The sequence below is a fragment of the Lutjanus erythropterus genome, chromosome 20, assembly GCF_056507025.1.
Source record: "Lutjanus erythropterus isolate fLutEry1 chromosome 20, fLutEry1.hap2, whole genome shotgun sequence".
Taxonomy (NCBI): Eukaryota; Metazoa; Chordata; class Actinopteri; order Lutjaniformes; family Lutjanidae; genus Lutjanus; species Lutjanus erythropterus.
Window position 1 is genome coordinate 1,395,304 of NC_139336.1, and position 17,390 is coordinate 1,412,693.

The following is a 17,390-nucleotide window of genomic DNA, read 5'->3' on the forward strand; positions in this document are numbered from 1 at the left end:
CAAAACAAAAGTTATTAAACAAATTGAAACACATTCAGTGAACCCATGTCCATACCCACAGACAGTCCTCATTAACTTACTACAGAGGCAACAATGAATTTACACCACGTTCATCATTAAGGTAACAAGCTTTGTGCCTCTCTGATATTATCATTACACTGATATCGCAGAGATAAGTATTAGGTTTTCTGATCAATCCCTGACTATAACACTTGACAGTTTTTGGCCTTTTTTTAACCTAATGAACCACAATTTAAATTGACCAAAGCCACAATCTTTTTGGATTGAATGGCAAAAACGAAATTCTGGGACTCAGTTAAAAAAATTTTTTATTATTCAATGGACAAAAATTGTTTAAAAAAAATCCTCTGTTTTTATCCAAAGAAACTGATGTTCTCTGACTTGAATGTAATGTAATGAACATATGTGAAGGGCAACAACTGTAATTTATGTAACATAATGACAATGTTCAAACAGCCTACAGCTATCTTAAAATTTGACTGTTTAATTTTGTGTTTTCACGCTCAACCATGCATAATTATCCTTCCTGTTTTTTTAAAAAATAAAAAATGTTTGTCATCCATTTATGAAGTTAATAAAGTAGTTGTAAATGTACTTTGGAAATGTGCTTTGTTAATACCTTTTTATGTTTGGATTGCAGTACTCACAAAAGGAGGACAAATATGAAGAAGAAATCAAAGTTCTTACTGACAAACTGAAAGAGGTGAGTTTTTTTCATATTTGTGTTACAGTGCCTTCAGATGCTGCCAAAAGTCATTGTAGCATGTATAAATTAAACACCTGTGGCCCACAGAATAATCAACACAGGGGAAATAAGACTCTACTGATTGTTGATGGAGGAGCCCATGACACACATCAGAGGCTGAAGGGAGATGATGTGCAGGTGGTGGTGGCAGACTGACAGTTGAATTAAGTCTCAGGTCAGCTGCCTGTTCCACCTGTAGAGACTGCCCTCTGGTGGTGCAAGCTGTGCACTACAATACATCGCTTTAATGCAGCATCTCTGAATAAGTCATTTGTTTTTTTTTTGTTTTTTGTTTTTTGGTCAAGATCTTTTTATTGAATTTTTTTCAGTAAACCAAAAGTGCAGTGTTGAATGGTCATTACAGAAATATGAAATAAGCACAGGCATATATCAACAACAGCTAGCATAATTGTATCCAGATAAACATGAATTGAATAGGAACAAATTACAAAGAAAAAAATGTACAAGAGCAAAGCACATATTGAAATATATAAAACAGTCACTCTGCAGTAACTACCAATGCACTAGACATAGTATAAGCTCACACTGAGCTGCACCAGGAACCTGCACAAGGAGTGAATGAGTAATGAGTATGCAGTGTAGTTAAGTTGCACCTCATGGTCAAACCTTTAAGGGTCTGGAATGCATTTAGAAAGGGACCTCACACTTTCTGGAGTTTCCCATTTGATTGCTGAAAAGAGTGTCTAATTTTCTCCAGTTTTAAGCAAGACATGATGTATTCTAGCCATTGTGTGTAAGTGGGTGGGGAAGCATCCCTCCACCTGAATAGAATTAATTTAGAATTAATCACAGAGCCAGGAGGGAGGCAAAGGATATTTTCTTTTGTTTTAAATGTGCTTTGTTTTTATTTTACAGCACTTTGTATTCTTATTCTTATTCTTATTCTTATTCTTATTCTTATTCTTATTCTTATTCTCATTCTTCTTCTTCTTCTTCTTCTTCTTCTTCTTCTTCTTCTTATTATTATTATTATTATTATTATTATTATTTTTAATAACAATAATAATAAAAATAGTAGTAGTCGTAGTAATAGTAGTATTCTTTTCTCTTTTTTTCTCCCCAGTTTTGTAGTTGCCAATTCAAATCCCCCCATGTACTGTCCCTGTCACTGCCAACTCCTTGTACCTGTTTGGTACATAGAGGGAAGCTTCTTAAGAAAAATGTCAAGCTGTAATCGGGTTTGGGCTGAAATATGTTTATGAGGGATGGTTTTGGGTCTGCAACATCTCTTAAGTTCTAGTGTGGTGCTGTGGAACGATGTTAGTGCTCCCCCTTGCAAGTAGGTGGTGAAAAAGGAGCCCTAGACTATAAATCTTAGATGTTGTGCTGTGCTTTGTGTCTTTGTATCGCAGGCTGAGACCCGTGCAGAGTTTGCAGAGAGGTCTGTGGCCAAACTTGAGAAGACCATTGATGATTTGGAAGGTATTCAACACTCACCTGTTATCTCTGCCAGTACTCCCACTGACACCAGTAACATGTGTGCTCACTGTCCACTGTCCACAGTGAAAAATGTTCAAGCAGCTAAAGTAACAAACCGCTTCACTAATTCCAGTCATGCTGCTGGAACTGAACTGATGTCCGGCCAGCTGTGTAGTGCACCTTTAACTCATGAAGCCATTGGTGATTGGAAGACTTACTGCTTATTAGTTTCTTTTTATTTGTCTGATTATGCAAGTCAAGTGAAGTCCAGTCAGTTTTATTTGTATAGCACCAAATCATAACAGAAGTTCTCTCAGGGCACTTTTGTAAAGAGCACGTCTAGATTGTACAATTTATAAGACGGTGGAAACCACTTATTGTGATCATAGTTATAGTGATCAACATCTTTGGGGTCTTTTCATACATGACAACTCATGGAAAAAGATTTTTAAAAATATAGCAAGTCTCCTTGAATGCTAGGGACTTTTCTAAAAACGTGGTATTTCACCCAGATGGGTGTGGCTTTGCAGGACGTAGCAGTGCATGCTTCAACAAGCTTATGGGCTCCGGGACTGTTTCAGCCCCAGGCTGGCCCCATGGGACTGACTGAATAATGCATGCAGACAATATGAGATACTTTTATGTGATATTTATACAGCCATTTGAGCAAGATATTATACTGACATCAGAATGCAGGCCCCCCATATTAGTATATTTTTGTTGGACATAATTTAGTCCATCTTGTCAGTGCATTTTAACATTATTTAGTTCTTGAGCCCAGTGAGGAGTAAACCCAAGTAAACTCTCCTGACTCATCTATTTTCAGATGACCTGTATCAGTGGAAACATATCTCTGTTTTTACCACTATACCCTTGAAATTGCTGATTATATAAATATAATAAATAATCTCTGTTTGAAGTTACAGTCAGGCGTGAGGTCTCCTGTAGGTTTAATTTGGGGATTAAGGCAAAAAGTAGGTTAATAAACAACTTATTAGGTCATAGAGTGACAAGATAACCCAAAGCAAACTGATAAGGACATGCATCAAGGACACAACACTGTATGTTCTAGGGAGTCCCTTGAAGCTTATGAAAAACAAATGCAGCAGCATTGTTCCTCTGGGTACTTTGTATGGTTTACTCAGTATTCAAAAAACAAGAAACAGTCTGCTGGTGATGGAGAGCAAAAATGAATGCACAGGGGGAAAGAAGCTGTGGTTGAAACCCAGTCACTCAATGCTTCCCTGACACTTAGTGAGAGAAAATTAGTGAAACTGTACGTTTAATGAATTTATCATCATGTAAGAAATATACTAATGTCAATGAGATGGTAGCCTGCATGAGAAATAAAGAAAAAGAAAACAATTCAATTATAATAATCATCCACTTGTAGTGAATGTAAATGTATGTAAATTTACTGTGGTCATCAGTTAAATTTTTCCACTGACAGAATGATGAAACTGACAGTCAGCAGTGTTTCTGTGGTTTTCACCTTCACTGTTTGTTGGTCTTGATGAGCAAAGTTCAATGGAGGGTCTGTAAAGACTCAAATCAGTAATCAGGGTGTTCTAAAATGCCACCCTGAGCTTTTGATGGAGCTAAGGTGGAGCAAAGATCTACATGGATTTCATAGTGTTTAATGCGCAAATTATTTTATGTGCATCTGCATGTCTCCAAGATCCAGCATGACAGATACATCATCTAGGCATGGGTGCCTAATCATAGTTAAAAGTGGTAATGCGAGATAACTGACAGGTGAGGGGAGGTATGGCAGCATGTTATTCTGTAGGGATGCCAAAATATTTAGAAAAAAATCTCTAGTATGGTTATATATGGTATGGTATGGTATTGTAGTATAGTAGGTTTGAATTATACTAAAGCAAAATATTACACCAGACACCCTTTAATAAATATTACATGTTAACAATTCCTTATGTGTAAAAACAAAGAGTGTTATATGTTGACAGTTTTCTTGTCAAGTTGGCATAAATCCATCCATCTATCCATAAAGACTGTATTTCAGTACAAACTTTACATTTTGGACCTCGCTGCCTCAACTCATTACCAGCCTTCATTGATTAGCTGCACTATTTTAGGTACTTTTGATCCAAGCTGCCTCAAATGTTTAAAAATTAAAAAGAAGAAGTTGTATGATCAGAAAGTGGTGATGTAAAAGCACACTTTTGCTCCGCCAAGTCTAAACTGCTCCACTGGCTCCACTGGTCAGGTGTTTATGCTGCCAGGGTACAGGAGTGCAGCAGTCCAAAGTGTACAGAGTGCCAACCATACAGGCCTGTCATACCTGCCGGTGCACTCAGTGCAGAAGTGTTCAGTTCCTTCTAGTTGAATTGTAAGTAAATGCAAAAATATTTAGTTAGAGGCCCGATGGGCTGCACTGTACTATACATTAGAGCTGAATGATTTTGGAGAAAAAAACATCTAATTGTGATTATTTTGACTGATATTGAAGTTGTAATGTGATTTGCAGTTTAGAGAGAAAGATCTTTTTTACATCATTATTCTCATTTTCATTGAGAAACATATTGAATAATAATGATGTGATATTGCAGGATCATACTGCACATACAGTCGAGACAATAACAGAATAACTGACAGAAAATTAGTAAAACAAGAGTCAAATAAGAGCAAAGAGAAGGGCAAGAAAATACAATAAAAAATACTAAGTGAAGAAATTATAATTAGCTGCTTCCAAATGCCTGGAGCATCCAGCCTGGTGAACTACAACACTGACACACTACTGGAGTCAGCATGAAACACTGCTTAAATGTTTTACCCCTGAATCAGTTCATGCTCACCACGCAAGATGTAGGAATATTTATTGATAACCCTGCATGATTCTCTCAGTTTGTTGTGTTGGAACCAGCCTACAGTGATCAGGGATTACATCATTTACTTGAATGAGCATCAAGTTGAAACTTGTTTGTGTTAGCAGTTCCTCGTGCTCAGTGAGCTGTAGTAACTAACCAGCTGATGTGATGACTTAAATAACAGTGGATCTTGGCCGTGCAGTTGGAGGGTTAACAATTATAAATTTCTCTTTGTTGTACTTTTCTGTTTCCTGTCCCTTCACTTCATTACTTTTCTATTCTATGCTTTGTCCTTGTTTGTGTGTGTGTTCTTCTGCTCCTATAGATGAAGTGTACGCTCAGAAGCTTAAGGGCAAGGCCCTCAGTGAGGAGCTGGACCTGGCCCTCAACGACATGACTACACTGTAGTTGCTCTCTGTGCTCCTCTCTGCTCCTCTGTGTCTCAGCTCTTCTCTGCCTGCTCGCTGTCGTTTTGTTCCATTCCACAGTGATGTTAGGGGCTGAAAGATTCTACAGATGTAATGTGCTGAATGCACCTGCCCTCCAGTAAGCTGTATCTGTGTCACACAGCACTGGTCTTTTTACAGAAGGTGAAGTCACTGTTGTGTGTCTGCTGCTGGTTCAATCAGTTGTCCTCTCTTTATTGAAATATTCATGTAAACCTGTTTCCCTTGCCCGTCTGTAATAAATGTATTAAAGCTCTCTTCACTTTTCTGTCTCCTTCCAGTCTTCTTCCTTTTTTCTCTTCCATTTACTTCCTCTATTTAAGCAGTGTATGAATAATAAAGATGTGCTTTGTAGCGCACTGTAATGTTCTTGTAACAGAAAGAAGGAAGTTTCTAGGATGTGATACATCAGCTGAAACATTTTATAAACGGTTGAATACATGTCACCCATTCTTGAGAAGTGAGACAAATCATGTCGTGTGTGTGTGTGTGTGTGTGTGTGTGTGTGTGTGTGTGTGTGTGTGTAGTTAGAATTTTGTTTACTTAAACACCCTTGTCCCAAACAAGAGTTTGCAACTGAATGTTTAAAAAAATGTGTTAAAACCCTTCAAAGTCTAAAACTAAGCATAACTTCTGGTAACATAGATGTAAAAATGTGCTGTTATGATCATCTTTGTTTTAAATTGTTTTTTTAAATGAAATTATTGGCCTTTTAAAGTTGTGTCACAATTTCTGTCAATGCTGTCAGAGTTTTATAAAAACCTGATTTAATCTGGGACAAAAAGGGTTACCTCACTTCCTGGTTTAAAAAAGGTGGGAATACTGCTCAATTACTGGTTAGCTTTGGACAAATTCATTAAATAACATTGTTATTGGATGTCTATCAACCAAAGCATCTTTATCAAAAGCTTAATAGGAACTATGGTGTTTTGATTAACATTGAGAACTTTCAGCAACTTTTAAAAACTGTAGCATTTTGTCACCTCTGTAGTCAGATTTCCCATCTGATGGAGTTGATGTCAACATTTAATAAAAAAAAAATGAATCACTAGGACAGCCATACCCAAACTTATGAATACCACAGGCCAATTTCAAATCTGAAACCATCTTCTGCATCTCACAACTCTGATCAATGACTAATCGCACCAATGAAGAGATATAAGATACCTTCTGGGCTTAGAACAGAATAACAAGTAATTTAAATCCTATGACTGCGTTTTATCACTTCTGTAACTTTTTAAAACTTAATCATAAATATTTTATGTTAATATCAAACTAATAGAATTTAAACTTAACAGTGTTTTATTTTATTTTCATGACTTCTCAAGGCCCACCTGCAAAGCCTTCACAGCCCACACTGCACGAGTCACTGCATTAGGAGGCTGGCTCGTTAAAAGGTTTAATATCCAAGAGTTTGATCTTTTAAAATATATTTTCCAGCATAATTGAAGAGCAAAAATCCAAACCCCCTAAAATACAGTTGACACTTCATACTGAAGAATGAGTGATATACTGTTTAACATAATCATAGTAACTCATGAGGATGTATTTCCCTCTCAGGGAATGAAGTCTTGGTTTGAATATTTGCTTCACTGTAGATATTATATAGGTTTAATGAACAGCTGGAATGGGCAGAATACAGTATATGAACTATAAGTTCACAAATTCAGTTGGACCAGAATTAAAACCCAGAAAAACATATGAGCCAGACATTTTCAAAAGCCTGTTTACAACCTTTTAGTTTCACTTAACCTCCTCCACAATGGTCAGCATGCATTCTAGCAGTTTCTGAGTCTGAGTCACTTTTTCTTCTTTGCTAAGATCCAGGAATCAGAGTGGAAGCTGCTGTAGTTGTCTCTTGGTCTGTGCATGACCACACCAGGGTAATACAGCTCCGATTGTAAGATGCACTTATCCTTGGCTCTTTAGTACTGCTCTCCTTTGATCCCTCACGGAGGTTAATCTGGAAGAGTTGGTGTTTCTTTAATGTGGGGCATTTGTGGTTTGCAGAAGGCAATTAAATAAACCAGTGCTTGCAAGTCCATGCAGGGCTAAACTGATGGTTTTCACTGTCAGTTTTATGTTTCAGGGTTGACAGACATACGGAGCACTTCCCTTACTGTGACTGATATTAGTCATATGTTTTGAAAAGCTACAAAGCATGGTCAGAACTTACATGTGAAATGTGAAAAAGAAATAAGAAAAGAATATGAAAGATAAGACTGGCAGTGTTGCTACATCTATAAACATCAAACATCTCAACAGAGGTGACAAGGAAGCAATGTGGCTCATTCATGAACTGTTTCCATATCCTGTATATGTAGTTGACTTGTTTTGTCATACACTCACCGGCCACTTCATTAGGTAAACCTGTTCACCTGCTCATTAACACAAATATCTAATCAACCAATCACATGCCAGCAATTCAAGGCATTTAGGCATGTAGCATGGTCAAGATGACTTGCTGAGGTTTAAACTGAGCATCAGAATGGGGAAGAAAGGTGTTTTAAGTGATTTTGAATGTGGCATGGTTGTCGGGTAATACTCGTTGAGTATTTCAGAAACTGCTGATCTTCCGGGATTTTCACACTTGACCATCTCTAGAGTTTACAGAGAATGGTCAGAAAAAGAGAAAATGTCCAGTTAGCAGCAGTTCTCTGGATGAAAATGCCTCATTGATGTGATAATGGCCAGACTGGTTCAAGGTCATAGAAAGGTGACAGTTAATCAAATAACCACTCGTTACAACCAAGATATGCAGAAGACCATCTCTGAATACACAACACATTGAACCTTGAAGCAGATGGTCTACAGCAGCAGAAGACCACACCAGGTACCACTCCTGTCAGCTAAGAACAGGAAACTGAGGCTACAATTGACACGAGCTCACCAAAACTGGACAATAGAAGATTGTAAAAACGTTGCCTGGTCTGATGAGTTTCGATTCCTGCTGCCCAATTCAGATGGTAGGGTCAGAATTCGGCGTAAACAACATGAAAGCAGGGATCCATCCTGCTTTGTATCAACAGTCCAGGCTGCTGGTGGTGATGTAATGGTGTGGGGGACAAACTCTGGGCCCCTTTATACCAACTAAGCATCTTTTAAACACCACAGCCTACCTGAGTATTGTTGCTGACCATGTCCCTTTATGACCACAGTGTACCCATCTTCTGATGGCTACCTCCAGCAGGATAACACAATGTGACACAAAGCTCAAATCATCTCAAACTGGTTTCTTGGACATGACAATGAGTTAACTGTACTCCAGTGGTCTCAACAGTCACCAGATCTCAATCCAATAGAACACCTTTGGGATGTTGTGGAACAGGAGATTTGCATGATGGATGTGCAGCTGACAAATCTGCAGCAACTGTGTGATGCTGTCATGTCAATATGGACCGAAATCTCAGAGGAATGTTTCCAGAACCTTGTTGAATCTATGCCATGAAGAATTAAGACAGTTCTGAAGGCAAAGGGACTCCAGTACTAGCAAGGTGTAACTAATGAGGTGACTGGTGAGTGTATATCAGATCTTTGTATGCTGAGTAGGTCTGAATGATTTTGAAAAAAAAAATATTATTGCTATTGTTTTAACTCTTATTGCAGTTGTAATACAATTTGCAATTTTCTGTGCCAAATGAAGATGTTTTTTTTAGTCTGTAGAATCTGATTTGTAGGACAGGACTAGGCTTGGGCAAGATCATATTGTATGTGATTTATTGTCAGAAAAACTGTTACCGGTGAAATTTGTCACTTTGCGATAACGGCGATAAATGCCACTTGATGATGCATTTTTGTGTGCGACACACTCGCACCCGCAAGCCTTGAGCTCACACGTATGAACACAGAACAGGAACAAGAATGGCAGAAGGCGGAGGAACATCGTTCCTAAATGAGGTTCAACCTCTGTCATATGGAATTGGTTTGGCTTTGCCAGGTCTGACGTCGAGCAGTTGTGCACTATTTGCAAGGTCTGTAAAAAAAAGTGACAACAAAAGACAGTACCACCATAAATTTGTTTCATCACCTGAAACATCACCATAAGCCGGAATATGACAAAAGCCAAAGGATGCGCCAGGAGGCTGCAACAATGTTGGCAACAGTGAAATCTCCCTGTTGATTAAATGCAAAATTTAATTTAAACTAGTTGACTAGTCTAACACTAAGAAAACACCCAGAAGTTAAAATTTAGCAAAATTTATTGATTTATAATGTTAAACACTGTCTGAAAAAATACTGTGTATTAAGAGCCATTTGAAGCCATTAGTCACAATCTGCAATCGCCAAATCATACTTTAAATGCCACTGAAATGTGCGCTACTTTGCACTGTGCAATATAAGCATCACACATTGATGTACAAAACATGACAACAACTCAATAAACGCTTCACCTTTTCAGACCGAAGAGGGTCACAGTGTCTGCGGGTAAAGGACCCAGAGCTAACATTAGCTGCCAGCCTGACACACAGTGTGGCTAACATTAGCAGTGCTAGTAGCAGTAGCAGCAGCTCTGCTTGCAGGTTTATGTCAGTGTGTGTGTTTAATGTGGCCACATTTCTCCAGTCGAGTGAATATATATCAGCTTATTCTGTCACAGTCTGCATTCAGCTGTCTGACTTTGCTGATATAAACATCCGATGTTGCCACGGCGATTGGTTCATATGTGCTGGTGCTGTCTGACAGAGCCACAACCCTGACTAGTGGCAGGTGGCTACATAAAATCTTAGAGGCAACAGATAACTGGCATCATGCATAAATTAAATATTGATAAATATTGTAAATGACTAGCATTTCTGGTGCCGACAAGTGTGGGTGGGCGTTTAATCATATAGTCGACTAATCGCACGCATCCCTAATTGCCTCAAAAAAGATATGCTGCCACTCCACACTGTGGAAAAGGTGGGGTTCAAACAAATGATAAACAAAATGGACCCGAGATATAGTTTACCATCTTGAAAGTATTTCTCCAAGACAGCCATACCTGCAATGTATGTTTGACTGATGATTGGTAAGTATCATTTTAGAACAGTGTTTGTGGTGCTCTCCTCACAGATTGCAATAGGGTAACTGATTTAGAGTCAAAAACATGCAAGTGCAATTGTTAACATTATTTTATCATCATATTTGTCGTTATTGGCTAAATGTCATAAATTATTGGGTTAAAATTTTTTGCCAATATCGCCCATCCCTAGACAGGACATCTCTGCCTCATGACATTCAATAATTTAAGTTTTTTGACACATTTTGCATTTGACAAACCTCATGCAATTTGAAAACTGCAGAAAGCAGTTTACTGTGATTTCAATAAAATTTTGATTATTTGTGCAGAACTGATGCTGAGACACTTAAAGTTTGCTTGTGGGCCAGATATGGCCAGCAGGCCACCAGTTGAATATGCCTGGGATATACAATATACATTTTTAAAGTGCATGTAAAGAGGAAAATCCTCTTTACTCCCCAGCTTTAACATTTGGGAAATGCTGGGCTCATGGCAGAACCACCCATATTGACAGATTTTTTCTTAAATGTTACATTCTACGTGAGTGATTTAAAGGGATAGTTCACCCAAAAATGAACTAAACTAAATGTTGGGAAATCCAGGTATTTAACTTCTGTGGATGTGTTCACCAGGCCATAGATGGTAATGGTTCATTGGTGTATAGGGTTTGGTAATGACAATGAATGGAGTCAACTTCATTAGTACTCCATTCAGTTTTAACGACAGTCGTTTGGAGTCGTTAGTCAGTGGGTGTCACCTGAAACCAGGCAGTTGTTAGTCACATGACTGTGAACAGCTGTTGTTTTTGGAGGCTGAGTTGTTGAATCTCCTGGGCGAGGATGAAATAACAGCATTGTAAATAGAAGAGAGGTATTCACCAATTCTCTTGTATTCAGAATTTTCTCTGAGGTACAAACAAAAATCATTGTGTCATGATCCAGGCCTGTTTGCCTTTCTCCACAGGACTAAAAAAAGCATGTGTTTGACCTGAAATCAAAATGCCTTTATCTGAATGAATTCTGAGTTTAAACATGACAATGTAGTTAACTAAAATAGTATATATAACTGAAGCAGACTAGATGCAAAATTTAAAAAATATTAATTAATATTAATTCATTTTGTTTTTATTAATGTTTATAGTGACCAAGAAGACGGACAGACACAAAATGCAAGTAGTCTAATGGGTACAGTTTATTATCACAAATATTAGTAATATGCATTTAGGCTGGCTCAACCATTTTTGACAGCAGCCTCGGGGTCCGTACACAGAGCCACTATCATCAATTTGGAATTTCTCAAGACACATCTCCTTGTGTGTATATCTGTCCAATTCTAATAACGATCCAAAAAAAGGGTCAGTCCACACAAATGTCACCGGGGATGCACAAGTTCAAGTCTGTCCATCCTTTTACATACAATTCACATTGGCTTCAGTCCAAATTTAGAGTAAGGGGATAATTTTACTTTAAGCAACAACTCCTTACACATTTATTTTGACACATACCTCCCATATTTCAACACTTACAATTATGGTGTTGTACAGATGCAAGTAAAAATAAAGGTTGAGGATAATGCAAAGTTTTTTAATGATTTTTAAGGGGCAAATTTCAGCACAGAAACATTCTGTTTCAGGAGTTGTTAGACACTTTGGACAGCAGCCTCAGGGTCTTTACACAGGTGTCTGTCCTCTGTTGCTCAGTGTAACATCACCTGCTGTAGGCTGTAATATTCTCTAGTCTAATATCTCTGTGATTGTCACGTTCACACTTATCACATTAATCACTGACCATTTTTCAAGTTTGTCCAGTTAAGAGAAATTGGTCAGTAACAGAAAAAACTGAAAGAGGTTTAGAATGAGAATACGAAGATTTTGGTGCAGGAGACCAAGTGTCACTGAATAGTTCATCTCATTGTATTACAGTTTTTTGCTGCATTTCTGCCAACTGTGTTCTAAGACAGCAGATGCAGCCACTTAAAGGACCAGTGTGTAGGATTTAATGGCATCTACCATTGATTGCAAATTGCAAAACACCTTGGTCCAAAATGGCATAGATATAAAGGGCTCATTCTGAGGTAATGAAAACAAAGAATTTTTAAGGTGATTATACACTAATGAAACCATACTTCTGAATATTATATTCCATTTCTGACATATTCTGCCATTAAATCTTACACACTGTACCTGCAACTTTTAATGATTTGTAGTTCTGTTCACACAACTCTTCGTCTTTTCTTTCCGCTTACATTTAAGAGAAGTGCAGACACTGAGTGCAGATTTCACCTGAGAGTCTTCTGTTTACAATATTCTCAGTCTTGTTCCTGATTAAAATACTGTCATGTTTCATCCTGTGTGAAACAATGAAAAGGAGCAGACTTTTGGACAGTATAATCAGTGTGATGAATGACACACCAGGTTGGTTAACTGGTGTTGGCTAAAAAAAAAAGAAGCAAAAAAGCAACTTTTCATCTTCATCATGAGGTTAAAGTAAGAATCTGTCCAATACTTTGATTTAGCACTTGTGGAACTACAGACATTTCCATTGGCTTCAGCTGGACTAGTGTTTCCTGTTCTGTTTAGCGTGGATTGACAAATTTTAGCATGCTAAATATTATTCCTGCTTAATATCTGCATGTTAGCTTTGTTATAATTAGCATGCTGTTGTTAGCCTTTAGCTGAAAGCACTGCTGTGGCTGAGTACACCCTCACAGAGCTGCTAGGATGGCTGTAGGCTTCCTGCTTAGTTTTTTTCACCACTAAATGATACACACACAAAAAACAAAAAATGCTGTTTTTGTTGTTGTTATGTTTTTGTGATATTTGCTGAAACTGTCACTATCCTGACAGTAGTACATTAGACAGAGAATATGTGAAAAAGTCTGGTTTCTGTGGCATTTGCAAGAGTCCATGGCACCTAAACAAAAAAGGAAAGGAAATACTTTATTTTTATTTAACTAATTTATATGTTCTCTTTCATTCTATACTGTGTTTTGTTGTTGTTTACTGATGCACATTCTCTCTCCTCCTGTCTATTCTCTGTTCTGTGTGCTTACACCCATGATCTATACTAAGCAAAGAGACAGGTGACACGTGTCTAGCACCAGTCTGTGGCATAGGCAGGATAGTCAAATGTTAAGGGTACTATTCATATGGGCACCCCACATTTGGGGGAAAAAATCTAGATGATTAACTTTTACTATTTTTTTTACTCATACTGTTTTTGTACTGTTATTTTTGAAAACTTGCAAAAAAAAGCCACAACAACATAACTATGTAGCCTAGGTCCTATTTTTTGGGTTGAAGTGTGATGCAGACTCGCAGCAGAGAGAGAGAGAGAGAGAGACAGAGAGAGAGAGAGACAGAGAGAGAGAGAAAGAAGGTGGTCATGTGGACTTGCCTGATGTTACTCTACAATCCTGTGGTTTATGCTGCAGACTAGAGTCTCTTTTATCAGTTTTAAACAGCGAGATCCGCGTTAAACACTCCTGTCCTCGTCTCATTTTATTTCCCTGCTGTTCGTGTGCTGTCTCTCCCTGTGGAAGCCTGTTACCACCATTGTGAGGACAAAAATGTCCTGAAAGTCAGTGATTCTACTTACAGACAGGTGACGCATCATGAGGCATGAAACTTTGTGTTTTCTTTACATTTGTCTCGCATCTGTAGAATTCTATCACAAAACATAATTTTGGCTGATAATAGCACAACAACATCTGATTAATGTGATGAAGAGATGAAATAATCATTTTGTATGTAAATATGTCATTTACCACCGCTGGAAGGTGCTGGAAAAGACTGAAAATGCTTGACAAGTGCTTGAATTTGAGTTTGGAAAAGGCGCATAAACATTGAAATTGTGATTTTAGTTGACATGTGCAAATCTGATTTTGAGAACCTCAGAGCAGACAAAGTCTTGGTGACCCCCTGTGATTTCTGACATGCCTCTAAGTGGGTCCCAGACCTGAGGTTGGGAACCAAAGCTGTAAGTCATTATGATAGGAAACTTTGTCAAAGTAATGATGACTTAGATATTTAGACTGGATTTAAAACCATTTAGCCTTTGCTCACTTAAAAAAAAAGGCCTTGTGCCTAAAATGATTAAATTCCAGGCCTGGCTGTCACCTTTGCTTTTTCATTATTGATCAGTTTAAGCAAACAGCGTGCATCATGTGAGAGAAGTGCCCACTAAATACAGGTGTGTGCATGAATGCTAGTGTAATTATGTTTACTGTTTGTGTTTAGAATGTCATAAGTTCAAATCTGTGCTGGAAAGTAAGCTATGTTTACTTAAGTGTTGGACTTAAGTGCAATTTATAAGTACATTCTGTTTGACTACATTTCACACTGAAATAATGTACTTTCTTGTCAACTACATTTATTGAATTGCTTTAGTTACCAGTTACTTTTGAAATTGTGCACAATGAATAATGCAACAAGCTTTTGAAATATATCACATTGTTAAAGAGGAAATGAGCAGTTTCCAACCTTTTTACCTCTGACAGCTCACAAACAGCAGGGTGTCGGGACATTTCTGTGAGGTCATCAGGCCCTTTAGTACAAATTCAATCAATCCCTGTGAATGCTGCATGACCTTGCAATTTTATCCAGTCACTGCTACTTTTCCACAAATTTGACCAATCATTGTAGCTTCCTACAAGTTCCACCAATCTGTTCGACATGTAAATGTCACACATGCACATTTCACTGAGGGTACTGAAAAGAACACAGTGTTTTCATTATTATTGACATGTATCAATGTTCTGTGCAAAAATTGCTTCTTTGTGGAACACCCACACGGTGTACCTATTTACCTCTTTACAAATAAAACAGATTTTGTTAGAATTTGTTTAATAACAATTTCCTAATCTTTTAATCATTTTTGGTGAGTTTACTTAGAACACCCAGAACATGTGGTTTTATTCTCACCAAAACAAGTTGCCTTTGATTTTTAGTCAGTTATTCTCAAATGTTATTTCTCTCAGTTAAATCCCCCAAAAAGCCCACGAAATCCTAGATGGACTGGTTGACACAGTCATTGCTGTGTGATGGTAATTGGCTACAATGCAAGGGGCACCAGCTAAAGTCTTGCCCAGGACACCAGATTGGTCAGGACCGGCTCTGCAGGAAATGCTTAACCCAGTGTATGGGTTAGCAACGCCATCCCCCCAACCCCACCTCTGTGACCATGTCCATAGGTCTGTCCGTCCTGTTCTCATGAACGCAATATCTCAAGAGCTCCTCTAGGGAGATTCTTCAAACTTGACACAAAAGTCCACTTTGGACTCCAGTTGATAACACTGCATGATTCATTCAGTTTGTGTGTGTTTGAAGCAGCCCACAGAGATCAGGAATTACATCATTCACCTGAATGAGCTTAAATTGTAAACTTATTTGTTTTAGCTGTTCCTCATGCTCAGGGAGCTGCATGATGACATTAACATGAGTGAATCTTGGTCATTTAGTTGCAGAGTTTCAGTGCTATTTGAACTTTTTCTTGTACTTGTACTCTTCCTGTCCCTTTGCCTCATTCCATTTCCATTCTATGCTTGGTCCCTCGTCTGTGTGTGTGTGTGTCCTCCTCCAGATGAGGTGTTTGATGAGAAGCTGAAGGGCAGGGCTCTCAGTAAGGAGCTGGACCTGGCCCTACCTGGCCGAATTAGAGGCTTTCACCAATTTTCTCGTATTCAGAATTTTCTCTGAGGTACGAACTAAAGTCATGAATGATCCAGACCCGCCCTATGAGTTATGTACAGAGCAGACCTTTGACCTGAAACCACAATGCTTTTCATCTGAATGAATTTAGAATTTAAACATGATACCATAATGAACTAAAATATGATATATAACTGAAATGCACTAAATGCAAAATTAGAATAATATAAAATATTCTGTTCATGAGAATATCATCACCATGGCTTGTCAATTTACTGAGAGGTTGTTTAGATTTTAAGGATTTTAAGGGACAAATTTCAGCACAGAAGCTCTGTTTCACTAGTTGTTAGACACAGTGCACACATTAATGTACCATTTTTCATTCTACTTTAAATACTAATGTTAGTGTATCTTACAGACCCTTGTGAGATTCCTAAAGTCATCCTCCATACTCTATCAGGAAAAATGCTGAAAGTAGGCTAAATTAATCTTGTAAAATAAATTAAAAAATGGGCTACATTCAAAAGAAAACAATGCACTTTTAGAAATACAGCAGGTTCAAACTAAGGCCCCGCCTCTCACTGGACAGATAGACAGTGATATTTGAGGATAATGTGGTGGGACTTGGGGTCAGTTAGATTTCAGGGGTTGCCAGTCCCTCCTCATGCTCCCATGGCACGAGTTTGATGGATGTAGTCCACACTTTCTGACATGACACAATTGATTTCATTGTGATGCTTTGTGCACAGAATCAATTCATCTGTTGAAGCAACTCAGAAAAACAGGTATTGCCTGGAAAGTTTCCTTGAATTAATTTGGTGCCAAATATGGACACATCTGTAATTAATTCACATATTTTATTTGTCACTCATCTGAACATGAACATTAATGTTTCCAATAATAAATGCATGAATGAATGAATGTTTGCTTGGATGTAAATCGAGCATTTGTTTCAAGTAAATTCCTGTGAAGATCAACAATAACTGACAAAGTCAAGTTCAAGTTCAGATAACTGTTTCCAAACTCTCTTTATATCCTGAGATTTAGCGCTGAAACAATTAGTCTATTTGATTGAAAATAGATAGACACCAGATTGACACCACTTTAGGCAAGTGATTAGTGATTTATCTAGTTTATTAAGAAGAAGTACCAAACATTCGCTGGTTAAAGCTTCTCTATTCTGAGGATTTGCTGTTTTTATGCCTTCGCACTGGTGACAGCCACAGTCGGAGGAATTGTGTAGTCGCTCCAGGACTTCTGGCTT

The 17,390-nt window shown here is 38.0% G+C and overlaps 1 protein-coding gene across 4 annotated transcripts in view; it reads left to right on the forward strand.

The window, feature by feature from the left end:
• Positions 1-17,390, forward strand: part of tpm2 (tropomyosin 2 (beta)) — a 43,643-nt gene that overhangs the window by 23,148 nt on the left and 3,105 nt on the right. For 2 of the 4 annotated variants that reach the window (XM_084745984.1, XM_084745982.1), the window contains exons 7-9: positions 662-724; positions 2,140-2,209; positions 5,360-5,742. In XM_084745984.1, the coding sequence (XP_084602110.1) occupies positions 662-724; positions 2,140-2,209; positions 5,360-5,442 (216 nt within the window). In that variant the 3' untranslated portion in view covers positions 5,443-5,742. Of the gene's footprint in view, positions 1-661; positions 725-2,139; positions 2,210-5,359; positions 5,743-17,390 lie in introns of those variants that run through there. The other 2 variants (XM_084745985.1, XM_084745983.1) reach the window with 1 other exon arrangement.